The sequence below is a fragment of the Rhinopithecus bieti genome, unplaced genomic scaffold (assembly GCF_001698545.2).
Source record: "Rhinopithecus bieti isolate Rb0 unplaced genomic scaffold, ASM169854v2 scaffold_37987, whole genome shotgun sequence".
Taxonomy (NCBI): domain Eukaryota; kingdom Metazoa; phylum Chordata; class Mammalia; order Primates; family Cercopithecidae; genus Rhinopithecus; species Rhinopithecus bieti.
Window position 1 is genome coordinate 1,369,853 of NW_016815892.1, and position 16,530 is coordinate 1,386,382.

Below are 16,530 nucleotides of genomic sequence, written 5' to 3' on the forward strand. Positions count from 1 at the left end.
TCTATGGTGTTGGTTGGATATGGCACTTTGATTTTGATTCTGTGTGTGTGTGTGTAGTGTGTAGTCTCCGTATGATTTTCTTTTTTCTGTAAACAGCATTAGTGTGTCTGTGATTTCCCCAGGGGCTTAAGATGTGGTTGTTAGTGGAGGCTGTGGTGAAGTTTTGATGGGGTCAGGGATACCAGGTGTGACAGTCTTTTGGACCCAGTGGTGGCAGCAGTGAACTGAGCATCCCATCAGTGTTTTGGCCCCAGGGCAGCTTATGCCAGTGACAATGTTCTTGCATCCAGGCTGATTTTAGGCCTCTAGGTGGCCTGCTCAGGTGCTGGGATTGCAGTGGTGGGTCATGCAAGTGGGCAGTTTCTCGAGCCCCTGGGCAGCAGGTGTAGCATGGGCGATTGCAGTAGCAGCGGTGGACAACTCCCTGGAACCTAAGTGTCTGTGCTGGTATTGTGGTGGCTGCAGTGAGTTGGGCAGGCTGGTCCCCAGACCTGGAGGTGATGCATGAGTGTGGGTCCTAGCTCTGCTGGTAGTGGCAGGTTAAGTGAGCCTGACCTCAGACTCTGGTAGTAGTGTTCAGGTGTCACTGGTGGTGGACTTGGTGAGGTGATCTCCAGAGATCATCCACACCTTGGATTGTGTGTTTGGGTACTTGTTTTGGTGGGGGGATGGAGCTGGCTGGGTGGTCTGCCTGGCAGTGGTAGGCAAGGGATGGGTGATCCCTTGTGGAATGCTCAGGAGGGGCTAGCAGCAGCTGCGTTGCACCCCTGCTCTACTAGGGAAGGTGAGGTTGCTTTCCCTGAGAGTAGCTGTAGGCTGGCAACTGGAATGGCATGGGTTTCCTGCCTTGGCTCTGCAGCAACCTTGGCACCTCACCCAGGCTGGAGTGTAGTAGGCACGATCTTGGCTTACTGCAACCTCCGCCTCCCTCAAGTGGCTGTAAGCAATGGAATTTCTCCTTAGGGCAGGTAAAAATTCACAGTCGCCCTCTACTGCGGGGGCAGCAGTATCCCTGCCTTGTGATGGCCCTGGCAGCTGGGCAGGATGCAGTTTGGTGAGGCCTGTTCTCAAAAGGGCACCATGTTGTAGCTGCTTAGGTTTCAGTGATTCATGGGATCCAGCATGAGCTGTCTCTCTGGAGCAGTGCCTTCACATGGACTTCAGGCAGCTCCCTGTGTTAGTTTTGGGACCTGAGAGGGTAAAGGAGCTCTCCTGTGGCTAGGATTTTAGGAGTCCTAGTGGTTCCAGTGGGAATGTAGACCTCTGGGGTCTCCCACCCTTTGTCTGCATTACAAGCCACTCCAGCCTCCTAGCTGATCCCAGCTGAACAGGCTTCCTTGTTTCCCTCTTTTTCCTTGCTTTTGATGCTTCCCATCACTACTCTGTTGAATTTCAGTGTTCTCTCTCAGGTGATCTTTTTTACTCCCTACTGTGGTTCCTCTCCATAGAAGATACAAGTACCAGATACATCTAGTCAGCCATCTTCAGCATTGATTTTTGTTGGTTTTGATTGCTTATCTAAACTATAATAGTGCAAATTATTTTAGTATGCATGGTGAGGGCCTTTAACATTCAGTCATTTAATAGGTATTTTTTGTGTGATAACTATACACCAGACACAGTACTAAGCATTTGGAATATGTAGAAGGACCTTTGTTGTGATGGAGCTTGTTTTTCAGATAGGCAAGCAAACAAGTAAATAAAAAGATCAAGATAATTTTAGTTAGTGATAAAGGCTATTTAAAAAAGTAATATGCTAACTAGTGTTTGATGTGTTTGTAGACCGTGGCTATAGGGCCACTACTGTAGATTGAGAAGTGAAAGAAGGCCTTTCTGAGATAATATTTGTACTAAAATTAGAATGACAAGGAATTAGGGCCCTGCGAAGATCTGGGTTAAGAGCATTTCTCTCAGCAGAAAAAAAGTTGATATGTTGCAGGAACAGAAATAATACCCTGTGGCCAGGATAGAGTTAGAACTAAGTGGTATGAATAGTGTTAGGATAGAGCCAGAACAAGTGTTGAAATTGGTTAATTGTGGAAATTAAACCCTTATTCAGACTTCTTTTTTTAAGACGGAGTCTTGCTCTGTCACCCAGGCTGGAGTGTAGTAGGCACGATCTTGGCTTACTGCAACCTCCGCCTCCCAGGTTCAAGCGATTCTTCTGCTTCAGCCTCCTAAGTAGCTGGCTGCCCCAGGTGTTTTCCATTTCTATATACAATACTAAATGGTTCTCTGAGTGATTGTTGATGAAAGACTTCAGAGGTCAGAACATGAACCGGGACCCAAACAGCATTGAATAAAGTATATGGTAGTATTCCCTGAATGAAAATCTAATTAAACCAGTTACACTATCTTAGTGCCCTCTACCTGAATAGTGTATTTCTACATAAAAAAATAGTTTACCTTAGTAATGTGGGGATGTTTAAACATTTCACATAATTTATAACCTCACACTGGCACTAAATCACTTTGCTTGGGGGGCAGTTGTGTAAAAATGCTTTAAAATTGGGTCATATATAAAATATTTCGGAGGAGCTTTAACACATATTTTATTGGCTTTACTAGATATACCAGGCACTGGCCTTGGTGCTAGGAGTTGGAAGGTCGATTCCTTCATATTTGCCCGGAGGCAAAATGATGTGACATAGACCCCTGGCTTTCCTACTTTGACTTGTGTAACCTCGAGCAAGAGCAGGTTACTTAACCTCTCTGTGCTTCCATCTTCTTTTCTGTAAACAGGGAATGACAATAATATGCATCTCAGTAAGTTGTCATAAAGATCAAATTATTAATAACAAAGTATTTAAGGCATCATAATAACCACTCATTAAATGTTAACAATTTATTGATTTTGTTGTTGTCATCATTTTCTTAGGCTGGGGATTTCTTTCTCAAGGACCTTCCAATCCAATGGAGGAGACAAATCTGTAAATCAATGCTATTTTGTATATTAGTTTAGAAAAGGTAGAATGCAAGGTGCACAGTTCATCAGGGATATAAAGGAAGGATTGCCAATAAAATATAAAATATGATTTTTTAATTTCAGTGGAAGAGGAGAAACAAGCATACTTTAAATTCCTGAGGGATTAGAAAGTACCTGATGACAAGAAAGAGGAACAGATTCTGAAGCAATTGTTAAACTTTAAATCCCGTAAATAATTTATTCAAATCAAAATACCAGTATATAATAATTATGGTGATAATAATGGAAGTTCTGTATCTCTTGGAAGATGTTGCAGATAACAGACAATAGAAACAATAGGCTTAATCTTTTAACGTGCCTGCCTGTCTTCTTTCCTTCCTTGAATTTTCTCATTCTTTCTTTTTTTCATGAGAAATTGTACTTTACTTTCTCTCAGATTAGTTATTGATCCATGTATAACATGTATTATAAAGATGAACTGGCCTTTTTAGACCAAATAGAAATTCCTGTTTCTTGTTTTTATGTCTCATAAATAGAGTTGTAAAAGCAGGAAGGAAAAATTGTGTGAGAACAAATACTTTTCCATTTCTTCATTCTTCTTGTTACTCTTAGTATTCAAATGATAGCAGGCAGACATTATATTTCTCATTGGGCAGTCTCCAAAGTAGTTGTGTAACATGTGATAAACTTGGCTGTGATCAGAGGAGGGATTGAGATAAAATAAGCGTTTGTTGGTTGAAAGAGGAAAGAGGTGTTGTACATTTTTTTGATAATAAAGTGTACACATACTTACACATAACCTTGTAAGAACTAAACTTTGGAGAAGTAAAGATGACAAATTATAGCTTACTGGGAAGAGTTCAATTATTTGAAAATTGACAGTGGTTGAATTGGTTAATATAAGAAGTATGAGAAGGGTGCCAAAAAGGAGAGAAATGTGAGCTAGAGATAGGGACTACTTGGCTTTGTTTCTTTGTGAGAGTCACACTTACTGGAGGATTTGTTTGGTAAAACCAACAATTATGTATGACTCTTACAAGATGGTGAATGAGGATGGTTTTACTGGTCAAGCAGTACTTAATAAAGGTTTTGGCCATGATTTTAAAAGGCATACCTATACCAAAGAATTGAAATCTGAAATGATACAGTCAGACGTATGTTAGACTTCTCTGTCCTTTTATTTCCAAAGTAACTTTAGAAAGGGCATAAGCTTTAAGGTTCAAAGTTGCATCTTAACAGATCTTAAGAGAATTGCACCAGTGGTTTTTGTTTTAGATATTTTAAACATGTGTAGATACAGATCTACAGATATGCTTGCCATTGTTTTCAAACACTTGTTTAGCATTTGAATCCTTTCTTCAAATGAGTTTGTACAAAAGCCCCATATATAAATAGACAATTAGGTAAGGTTATATTAGATGGTACCGTATTTCATTCAAAACTGTATGTCTATTCAGGTACTCCACACTTGTCTGGAATCCCTGAGATACTGGGAACAGTTAGAAATCTTTAAGGTTCACAGTGCCCAGAAGGTGATACAAATGATTTACCTGCATTAATTGCCCTGTTGCTGTTTGGAATCACCTTGTGATCATGCTTAAGAATGTGGGCACCAGAGTCAAAGCTGCCGTGATCAAATCCCGTGTTGACCACTTCATGGCTGTATGACTTTGGACAGCCTATGTTACATATTGTGCCTTAGTCTAATCATCTGTATAGTGTCCTGCCTCAAAGGAGTGTGTATGTGTGTGATGATTAAATGAAAAATATTGTCATAGTGTCTGACATTTTTTTTTAAATAATAATTGTGCAGAAGTAGTGTACACGACATAAATTACCACTCCCCTCTTGAACATCTTTTTCTTGGTTAAACACACCATTTTTCTACCTCAAGGACTTTGCACTTGATAGTTTCTTTGCCTGGGACAGCTCTTTAACTCTCTGAAATGCTGGTTACCCCCATCCTTAAAGACTTCACAGATGTTTTAAGATAGGATTTATACCCTGCTTAAAGCAATCTCTACCCCTTCCTCCTTCCCTTCCCATTTTACTCTTCTATTACTCTGAATCTTTTCTCCCCTACTCCCGCCAGCTCTTGTTTCAATCTGTAATTACCTGGTCTATGTTTATTGTATTTAGGTTCCAAAAGAGCAGAATTTGCCTGTCTTTCCAGTGCTCTATTTCCAGGGCCTAACAGAAACCTGGTACACTCTGGTTGCTTAAGGAGTTTTTTGAAAACATGATTATTACCTTGTAAAAATGAAAACAAATCAATGCCAGATATAGAATAACCACCTTTAGAGGCACGTATTTTTCTAGTATCTTGTCATACAAGACTTTCTGGGAGTCTCTTAGAGCTTTGCTGTCAAACTGACATTATGTTCTCTCTGTCCATGGGAGACAGCCCTGAGCCCTCATTTGGAGCCCATGTGTGGTTATTTTGATAGACAGAAACTTGAGTTAACCTGTTTGTCAACTCAGAGCAAGTTAGGACCCTGGCTTTGCTTGGCCTTAAGGGGGAGCTGTGTTGAAATGTAATACTTGGTACAGTGCTCCATCCCGCTGCCTTTTGCTGCACCTCTTTCCTCTTTTACCCTCCTTTAGTACTAACATTTGCTGTTCTTTCATCACCATCATTGATCAAAGCTTCTTTCCTCCTTTTTCTTGTTTTTTTTTTTCTGTTCCTGACTGATTCTTTTCTGTTTGTTGGATTTAATTTGCAAAGGCTAAATTAAACCAGATTTGTGTTGTCTTGTTAAAATTACATTTGTGAACTGAACGTTTTTGGAATGTGGGACATGTTTGTCTCTCGTTGTGGCTGTAGCATTATGGCTAACAATATGTTGTTCTTCCACTTAATTTATTCTTAGGCATCTCCAATTATTAATATTTCTTTCTGATACGGCGTCACTTTTAATGAGGACTGAAAATGTTAATTAAATATACGAAACCCTTTGCCTCCTCAAAATTTCTTTTTAAGATATAAAAGCCTTAGGTTAATTTTAAGGCTGAGATATAATTTTTAATTTTTTATAATTATTATGGGTACATAATAGGTTTGTCTATTTGTGGGGTACATCTGATGTTTTGATACCAGCATACCATGTGTAGCAGTCAAATCCAGGTAATTGGTATAGTCATCACCTCACGCACTTATCATTTCTTTGTTTTAGAAGCATTTCAGTTCCAATCTTTTAGTTATTTTAAAATATGTGATAAATTATTTGTTGTGCTATCAATTACTAGATCTTTTTCTTAAATACTAGGTCTTATTCATCCTAAGTATATTTTTGTATCCGTTACCCCTCCCCACATTTTGCCCCCCTCTCTACTACCTTTCCCAGCCTCTGGTAATTATCTTTCTGCTCTCTATCTCCATGAGTTTAATTGTTTTAATTTTTAGCTTTCACATACAAGTTATAACATGCAAAATTTGTCCTTCCATGCCTGGCTTATTTTACTTCACATTAATGACCTCTCCAGTTCCATCCATGTTATTGTAAATGACTGAATCTCATTCTTTTCTTTATGGCTAAATAGTACTTTATTGAATATAAGCACCACATTTTCTTTGTTCATTCATCTGATGATGGACACTTAGGTTGCTTCCAAATCTTGGCTATTATGAATAATGCTGCAATACACACGAGAGTGCAGGTGTCTCTTTGGTATACTGATTTTCTTTCTTTGGATATGTACCTAGCAGTGGGATTGCTGGATTATATTGTAGTTCTGTTTGTTTTTTTGAGGAACCTCCATACTGTTCTTCATAGTGCCTGTACTAATTTGCATTTCCACCAACAGTGTAGTACTGTTCCCCCTTCCCCACATCTTCCCCAGCATTTGTTACTGCCTGTCTTTTGGATACAAACCATTTTAGCTGAGGTGAGATGTTATCTAATTATAGTTTTGATTTGCATTTTTCTGGTGATTAATGATGTTGAACATCTTTTCATATATCTGTTGGCCATTTATAGAGATATAATTTTTTTAACCTAAGATTAAAAGTATGTTGTGGTATTTTGCTTCAGGACATAATCATGAGATTTCTTTGTTGTTATTTTCAGTGTAAATTAGGTGTATCAGTATAATATAAGATGAAATAAATCTGAAACCAAATGTATCAAATGATTGGATCTCTGACAAGGTCTATGGAAGGAAAATGCAAAGGCAGCTCCTTGTGACTTCCCCTCTTTATTTGTAAAAGACCTGGTTTACAAATAGGTTGATATTCCTAGTGTTTATGTCAGGAAATAATACAGTATTTATTGAATACACCTACCAGCTCATAAAGTTCTATTTATTATAAAGACATATTTGTAAATATATGTATAGATATAAGCTATATCTATGTATATATAACCTTTATTATGGAAAATTTCAAACATACAGCAAAGTAGAACTAATACTGCAATGAACCTCCATGAATACATCACTCAGCTTCAACAGTTTTCAATCTGTGGTTCATCTATAACTCTCTCCTTTCAGCTATTTAAATATTTTTAAAAATAATGTAAGTAGGACATGCCAAAATTGAAGACTACCTTTGTACACACAGGTGTTTGAGTTTAATGAAGAAGGGAATAGAAGACAAAAATTAAAGTAAGTGTTGATACTAGTATGCTAAAAAGGGGTAATTAGCTAAGCAAGTATTAATTGAACCTCATGAGTGAACTGCCAGTAACTATGAGAAAACTCCAGGATACAAAAATTACTAAGAAAAGGTAATTCATTGTGAGGTGAACTTCCATAGAGGTTCCAGCATGTTTTAAGAGCAGAAATTAAGGTAGACTGGGAGGAGGAGGAGGAAACATTAGAAAAGACTTCTTAAAAAATGATTAGGAACTTCAGGTCTGAGATGATCGTATGAAGAAGTGAGAATAAAGTACTTGGCTATGGCATGTTTCTATGTAGACAGAGCCAAGGGCTGAGGAAAGGACCATACTAAAATATCTCAAAAAGCAGGTGTGATAAATACATTCAGTTTTTAGTTATTCTAAAAATGGAATGGAAAAGAGTAGTTATAGGATCAATATGATCAATCCAAGTGCTTTTTTTTTTTTTAAATGATATAAACAACTTTTATTCAGGAATTAATGCAAGAGACACCTAAGTATGGAACTGGGCTCAATTCTGAATACAACAACAATGGAAGATTTATAGTCAAGGAGCAGGGATAGGGTCAGTGGGTAGAAAACACGGATGTAAGGAAAGGAGGATGTAAGGAAAGGAGTACGGGGATTCTGGCTAAACTAGCTTTACAGGGATTCTTGCTGAAGGCAGGCCAGGGTGACCAGATACCACCTGGGGGATTCTGGCGATAAGGAATTTCATCATATTGAGGTGATCAGAAATGGAGAGTGGGGATTCTTTCTGAACTGACTTAACAGCATTCTTGCTGTAACTGGGCAGTCCAGGCCCAACAAGAACAGACACTGAAGCCCAGGGTTGAAGCCTAGTTGAGAAAAGGGTTTAGAGGTACCTAATATTTGGTCAAGAGGAGAGTATTTGTCAACTAGCAAGAAAAAATTACATAGGTATTGCTATATCTTCTGACATGAACAGGCAGCTCTAATCCTGTGTAGACTGCACTGTCCAGAGATAATCACACTATAGGTTTTATTAAGTGGATTTTAAGGGTAGTCTTACGGGGGAAAAAGGGAGAAAAAATGTTACGGGAAAGCCTCATGCATTTTTTTGTTTGAAGGAGGTGTAGAAAAGAGAAGCAAATAAGCCAGTTGTGTCTTCAGTACTTTGAGGAAGCACTAGGTATCTAAGTATTTTCAGTATCACTAAGGGCTTTATTTTATTCTAGGAAAATGAATTATAGTGCCTACTATATTCACAACCTTTGCACAATTCTCATGCCCATCATCTTCTACTCACAGCAGATGCAAAGAAGCCAGAACAGCCGTATTTTATCTCATATGACCCTGCCCTTTTGGCGACAGGTATTGGATTATGAGCATAGGATCTCACGGCAGCCAACACATAGATTGTCTGTTACCTATGACGTGTGACTTTGTATGAAATGATTTGAGCCAATCATATTCTTACTCATATTTACATGAACTGAGGAATAGAAAATCAGGCAGCTAAAGCTGGAGGAAACAGAGAAGTCCTTGAGATAGATTTGGAGCCATGTATTAGGCTCATATGCCTTATATTTGCTTTGGATTGAATTGTTAATGTTCCAACTGAGGTATCCTGGGAATTTGCAGGAATGAAAATAATCAGACTATGCTTTGTTTGGTAACAACTCAATCTGTAACGTAAGTTCATGGTATGTTATAAATTTAGATTAGGTGAGGAATGCAAGCAGTTATTTTATGTAGTTACTCAACCTTGAACCAGAATTTTCTCTTAGGCCCCAAACAAACTTCTGTATCATTTAATTGTAGAATTTAACAGTAAGGAAAACTTTTTAAAAAAAATTTACTCTTTGACACTTATCTCTGTAAGTCAAATTTTTTTTGCAATTTTGTGAACCAAAACAAAATACAGAAGTAGATTCATGACATGGTTGGCATCATTGCAACTATGATCTCTAACGTCAAGTTTAAGATTTTTGTGTTCATTGAAACAATGTAATTGTTCTTACTGTTGACTAAATGTTGTAAGTTTGAACTTACATTTATATTTTTAAAAATATTCTTGGCCTGGTGCAATGGCTCACGCCTGTAATCCCAACACTTTGAGAAGCTGAAGCTAGAGGGTTGCCTGAGCCCAAGAGTTGGACACCAGCCTGGGCAACAAAGCAAGACCTCATCTCTACAAAGCATAAAACGTTAGCTGGGTGTGATAGCACACACCTGTAATCCTAGCTACTTGGGAGGCTCTGGTCAGAGGATCAATTGAGCCTTGGAGGCTGACGCTGCAGCTGTGATCGCACCACTGCACTGCAGAAGCATGGGCAACAGAAACAAAATTCTCATATGTCCTTTGAGTTTGTGAAGTACCAGATGCTGTGCTTGGTGTTGGAGACACAGTGGTGTCTTATTTGAATAGATATTAATCAAGGAAACTAATGTGAAATTTTATATATGTCAAGATGAAAAAGTGACAGAATCTCTTAGAAATGTGTTGAAGTTTGCAGGATGAATTAACTGGGATAGGGAGGGAGACACCAGTGATCCAGGCAGAGGGGATTAGCAGTCTTAATGATCCTGTGACAGGAAGGAATGAGGTGAGCCTGGAGGACTGAAAGATGGAAAGAAGAGAGGTAATATGGTGTGAGATGAGATTAGACTTATGTATGAGGTAGACTGTGTGGTTTTGACCATTGTGTTAAGAAGTGAAGGTTTCTCTGCTTTAATTTTAAAACAATGAAGTCTTTGAATAATTCAGAGAGTTGCAATATGATCACATTTACATTTTGAAAAGAACTTCCTCCTTGTGGCGGAGTGCACAGATTGGGGAACTAGAAGGTGGGCAGAATGGATGTAAAGAGACCAGTTAGAGGCTATTTCAGTAGTCTAGTTAAAAGATGATAGCTTGGACTACAGTGCTAGTAGCAGAATAAGAAAATAGTGTACAGATTTCAGAGATATTTAGGAAGTTAAGTGACAGCCTTGTTTTGATTTTTGTATAGGATGTGAGAGAGAAGGAACTTTCAAAAATGACACCTAGGTTTCTTCAGCTCAGGTGGTGGTAAGAGAATACTGAAAGCAGATATAGTGTATATATTTGTTTTAGGATTGGATGGTAGGTGTCTGATCATGAGTTTAGTTGAATGTGGAGTCTGAGATGCCTTTGTGACATTCAAGAAGAACATACCACATGAGTAGTTACATAACACTGGTTTGGACATGAGAAGAAAGATCTAGGTAGGGAGATAATATTAGTGAATTGAGGGCATACTGGTAATAACTGAAGACTTGGGTGTGAATGACATCTTTTGGGCAGCGATTTCAGAGTGAATTAATAAGAGGATCTTAGGTAGAGGAGGCTACCTATGCAGAAAACAAAGAAGATTAGAGAGGTGGGGGTAAAAAATCAAGAGACTGTTGTAGTCATTAAAGCCAAAGGAAGAATGATTTGATAAAGAAGAATGATTTGATAAAGAGGCCAAGAATTATATAAAATGGAAAGTGAAAAATACTTGTCAGGAAAACTTTATGAGGTTGGACTCTCATGGTTCCTGGTTTTTAAAACGTGTTATTAGTAGACCCTTGAAGTCAGTTTTTTAAAATGAAAAGCTAGGTTGAAAATTTAAAACCTTGGTATTCTTGCTAAAATACTAGGCCTCTTCCATTAAAATATTTTCAGAAGTTTCAGCGGGGTATTACTTTTTCTGGTGTATCCTCAACTTTGTATGGTGAATCTCTTCCTTACATGGTTTAACTGTTGTTTATGAGCTTATCTGGGTAGAGCTATTTTTAGTTTTGTTTCTATTGCTAATCCAGACGTTTGGGTCTTGTTTTCAATGTTAATTTCTTGTCTTGGGGATTCTTTGTAAATTTAGACCCTTAATGCATAACACAATGTTTAATTTAGCTTTTTTTTATTGGAACCTTTAAAGCCTTTAGATGGAGAAGAACTTTGTCACTTTCATGGTGGTGGTTAGATTGTTTTCCATCTTTCACTAAGCAGCCTTTCCGTAATCCTGGCTTTGTAAATACAGTCGCTACTTTGTTTTTGGCATTTGAAGATATCCTTTTAAAAATTCTGATCTGGTAAATACTTCTTGGAGGAGGAAGGGAGCAGGGTAGCATTTCTAGCATTAGCTTAGTTTTACATGTTATTGGCACACAAAGTTATTACTTAAAATTCTGATTTGAAAATTCTCAGAAATTTGGATATATTACTCTATTGCCTTATAGCAATCCAGTGGTTCCACTGAGAAATAAGGTATTAATCTGATTTTGTCATTCCTTTGTAGAAAACCTTTCTCTCTGAAGTAATGATTTTAAGTTGTACTTTAGTGTTTTGAAATGTATTGGGATGTGTATGCTCTGTGGAGCATAGTCTTTTTTTTTTTTTCCAATCAGTGTAAGAACTAGACTACTTAAATTTTTTTCATTCTTTTTATCTCGTTCTAATTCGCTCTTCATTTTTGTCCTTTACGCTATTTAGCCTATCTTTTACTTTATCTTGGCAATTATAGTTTTGCCATTCAAAATCTTAAATGGATCCTTTATCTTTAGTCTGTTTCATTACAGTAATTATAGCCTTTAAGTGCTTCAGAGATGCTGTATTGTTTACTTATAGCTACACTGGTACTATCATAGGTACTGTTGTTAATCCCCGTTTTCACATGAAGAAACTAGAATGCAGAGAACATAAGTAACTTGCTCAACCAAGGTCACATAGCTAGTCAGTGTGGAACTAACATTCAAACCCATGCAGTATGATACTAGAACCTGACCTCTCAACCTCTTGCTTATGCTTCCTTTCAGGTCTGAAAGTTTAATATTAATAACTCTTTCAGAGCTAATATAATTCTGGGTTATATTAACCCTCTGACTATATTAATTCTTGCTTCAGTTTCTACAGTATTAATTTTTCTGTTTGTTGATTTTAATATTTAACTGTCATGGTGCTTGCTCTTCTCAAATGTTTGATTTTTTTTGGATGTGTTGCTTATTTTAGTATTCAAAAGACTAAAATGCTACAAAGCTTGCATCTAGTGATTGTTGGAGTTGAGATCATAACTTGCTGCTGGAAAGGATGTATCAAACTGATCTGGGGTATAAGGATTTCCTGTTGGTCTTGTATCCAGCATTGTTCTGCTTCTTGACTCTCTTGTCTACATGTAGTGCTTCTACCTCAGGCAGACACCTCTGATGCCCACTTCCCTACTTCGCAGTAGTAGGGGAAGGGGATTAACCTGACTGAGTATACGTAATGGCATTACCCTGAAGATTGCTCCAGGCTTGTCTCCTGCCCATCACAGCTGCTTTATATTAAACATGGACTATCCCTGGAATTGCCCTCTGTGGTTTGTGGTTTTCTTCTGCTTTCATTTTGGGCTCTGGTTTCTTTAATTTCATTTTTTCTCATTTGTCTCTTTCAGAAATTATAATTTCTTTTTCTATAAGGCCATATTCTTGTTTTATAGTGCCGTTATGGTTTATTCTCTTTATATTTTTAGTGCTATTATAGTTTAAAGCCAGCGTTTTTAGGGTTGCAGGATTTTGGGCAGTTATGGTGAGTGTACCGTTTCTTCCATTTTGATGTTATCTTCTGTCAACAGTTCTTAATCTTTTGAGATTTATGAACTTCTTTATAGCCCTCTACCACCTGGACCCCAAGCAATGGCTAAATGTTACTTGGAGCATTACTAGTTTTGTAGGTGTGGGTTTGAGGTTGGGGGTGTTTTTATTTATATTAGAGGTATAAGCATGTTCTTTTGATATCTTCAGATTATGTTATTCAAGTTTGATAAAAACACTCTGTAAGATGTATATGTGCCACACAGTTTGATATAAAGAAGGAGCTGTTTCTATTAAGCAGTTTTATAACATTTCTTTTTTTTCTATTTTCTCTAGGTTTAACTATAGATCAACACATCATCTTGCATCTCATGGGTTCTATGAATTTTTAAATTGGTTTGATGAAAGAGCATGGTATCCACTAGGAAGAATAGTAGGTGGTACTGTAAGTATCTTAGAAGTTCTTTATGTTAATTATAACATTTATTGTTATTTGAGTAAATCATTAATTGCCAAGGTGGTAGGGATTCTTGGAAAGCTTTGTATAGTTAACAAATTTTTCTGTGGCTTATTATCCAGTATTCAGCTTACTTAGGCTCTTAACACCTCTTCCCCTTAATCCCCAACCTGTTTTTGGGTTATCTCACACTAGCCACTCTTTTTGACAAGTGGTGGAGGCTGGGTGGGGATCTGCTATCACAACGCATCTGAATGAAGTTCAGGTTATTTGTGTATCTGCTCTTACAGCAATTTGGTTGAAAAAGGAATTTATTTGGAAGGAGATAAAAACATAGAATAATCATGATAATTATATATCTAGAATAATCGGATAAGTAGAATTTTTCAGGCCCTGAATGTCTCCAAATTATTCCAGGTAATTGACTAAAGATTATAGTTCATGTAGACTTCTGATATCCAGAAAGATGACATAAAAGCGAATATTTTTAGGATTTGGGACATAAGGAGAATTTTGAAGGTGAAAGACAAGGCAACATTGTCTTGTATTGGCGAAATGTATGTTTGATTTTTTAAAATCAATTTTGCCAGGCTTATTCATTTTATTAGGGTTTTTATTAACCCAAAGAAACTTCTGACTCTGTTGATTACTTTTAGTATATGTTTGTTTTGCATTTTTAAAATTTTAATTTATTTTCTTCTACTTTTGTGAGTTTAATTTTCGTGTTTTCTGACTTCTTGAGATGGTTTACTCAGTAATTTTCAACTTCATTATTAAGAGAATTTTAAGCCTAGAAACTACATTTTAAGCCTAGAATGCATTTTAAGCCTAGAAACTACACACTAACCACTGTACTAGCTGCATTTCATAAGTTCTGATGTGTAGTGTTCTCATTATTTCAGTCAAAATGTATCTTAATTTTCATTGTAATTTCCCTGACTCATGGATTATTTAGAATTGTATTTAATTTCAAACATAAGGGGATTACCCAGTTATGTTTTTTGCTTTGTACTTCAAATATGTTGTGGTTAGAGAACACCTTCTATGTAATTTCAGTCCTTTAAAATTACTGAGACTTGACTTGTGGCTTAGGATATATCCAGATTTTTATAAATGTTCCCTTTGTGTTTAGAAAGAACATGTTCTCCATGATAGTAAGGTGTTGTGTTTCTAGTCTGGGACATCTTCGTATCCTTGTGGTAAATAGAGAGAAAGGCATAAAGAGATGAAGGCACAATAGTAGTTACCATGTTCTGCAGTGGAGTTGGAAAAGTATTAAATGAGTAGTACATATGGCAGATAGCTATTTTACCTGCAGTTCTTGTGGTGCTAATCTTATCATATACCTAAACTGTATTACATTTGATAACTATAGTTTTTCTTGTGTGGTTTATACCTTTATCTTAAATTAATCCTCAGTGGAAGCCTATTTTCTCTGAGAGTCCTGAGGTCCTGAGATTTGGAATAATCCCTGTAATAATCTTTCTCATTTGCCTTTGCTGGAGAATTTTAGGGGTTTCACTGGTTTTGGGACAGTTTTACTTAGTTTGAGGTTTCTTATACTTACTTAAGGTTATTAGAAATCTAGAGCCCACATTCACACATTTGAATGAGTTCCATATTCTCCTTTAGGACTTTGTTTCTGCTCTGAGCATTGGAAGGCAAGCAGAGTTCCTTGATGGATGAATAGAATTTGTCTAGTTTCATAAGCTGGTCCTGACTTTTTGCTGGTAATTAGGTCTTCACTTTGATCCCTGTGTTGGGTGAAACCCCCCCATTTTCATTCCTTAAGGCCTGTATCAGGCCTGGTAATGTTTGGCTTTTTTCTTCTCTCCTGTGAGCTCCCATGACATCAGTACCTACTTTGAATTTTGTCTTCATTTTTGGCATCTGGAGAATTCCCTATCTTGAGCTTGATTATGCTTTTTTTGTTGTTGGGGTTTTATTTGTTGGTTTATTTTTGGTTCTTTCATTTAGTACTTCCATGAATCTTGGCTGTTTTTGTGTGTCAGTTCAGTCTACCGTGTTATATGGATATATTGACTTACCTTGAAAAGTATTTTAAATTCACTTCCTTCTTTTCCCCTCATATTGCTGACAGAATCACACACTGGTACCTAGTATTGAATCTGAAGAGGAACAAAATTTTTATGTGTTGAGAATGTGGATGAATTATCATACTTTTTTTCTCTCCCTCCCCCTTTCTCCTTCCATGCATGCAGTAGGTATTGAACATCCACTTTGTGCCAGTTATTTTTCTGCATGCTGGAGAAAAATTTCCTGCTATTCTGGAGCTTATATTCTTGTGAGCATAGGCAGTTAATAAATAGACAGTAAATAAGTAAAATAAATAGTACGTCAAATGATTGTAAGTGTTATGGAAAAAAAGCAAGAGAGTTAAAGATGGGAGTGTGGGGGAGAGAGGTTGCAGTTACAAATTGTATAGCAGGGAAAGGAAAGTTATAACCTTTGTAGTTTCTGTTGTGGAGTAAAAAAAAGAGTCTTTTAGAACTTACCTAAGGAAGCAGATGTAAATGCATGTTTTAATCACCGAATAATAACTCAGGAAGAATGTCCTGTTTACTGTTCTTGAATCCTTTTAATGTTTAATGTTTCTCTTTTAGAATGAGGGTGAGTATAACTGTTAACTGGCCTCTTCTAGTTTATTATTTCCCTTGTATCCCTAAGTATTTATGTGGTATAAAAAAATTTAATTTTTCAGGAGTCCCAAAACATTATCTCTGAATTCACCAACTGACTATTCCCTCTTTTCCTAGCTAGAGTTGCTTACTTTCCAAATCTAGGGCTTGAAAGGAAGGGACTTTTTTAATAAATATGACTTAAATAGTTTTTTGTGTAATTTTTCTTCATCTTATCTTTCTTTTCTCATTTTCTTATGTACACACAAGTATGGGCAAAATTGGAGTATGTTAGAACCCCAAATTCAAGGATAAGCTAGACTAAGACCCTGTTTTGATTAAAAAAAAAAAAAA

General features: G+C 37.0%; 1 protein-coding gene across 2 annotated transcripts in view; it reads left to right on the forward strand.

Annotated features, from left to right (window-relative positions):
• Positions 1-16,530, forward strand: part of STT3B (STT3 oligosaccharyltransferase complex catalytic subunit B) — a 109,944-nt gene that overhangs the window by 30,553 nt on the left and 62,861 nt on the right. For both annotated transcript variants that reach the window (XM_017854112.1, XM_017854113.1), the window contains exon 2: positions 13,417-13,525. In XM_017854112.1, the coding sequence (XP_017709601.1) occupies positions 13,417-13,525 (109 nt within the window). The remainder of the gene's footprint in view (positions 1-13,416; positions 13,526-16,530) is intronic.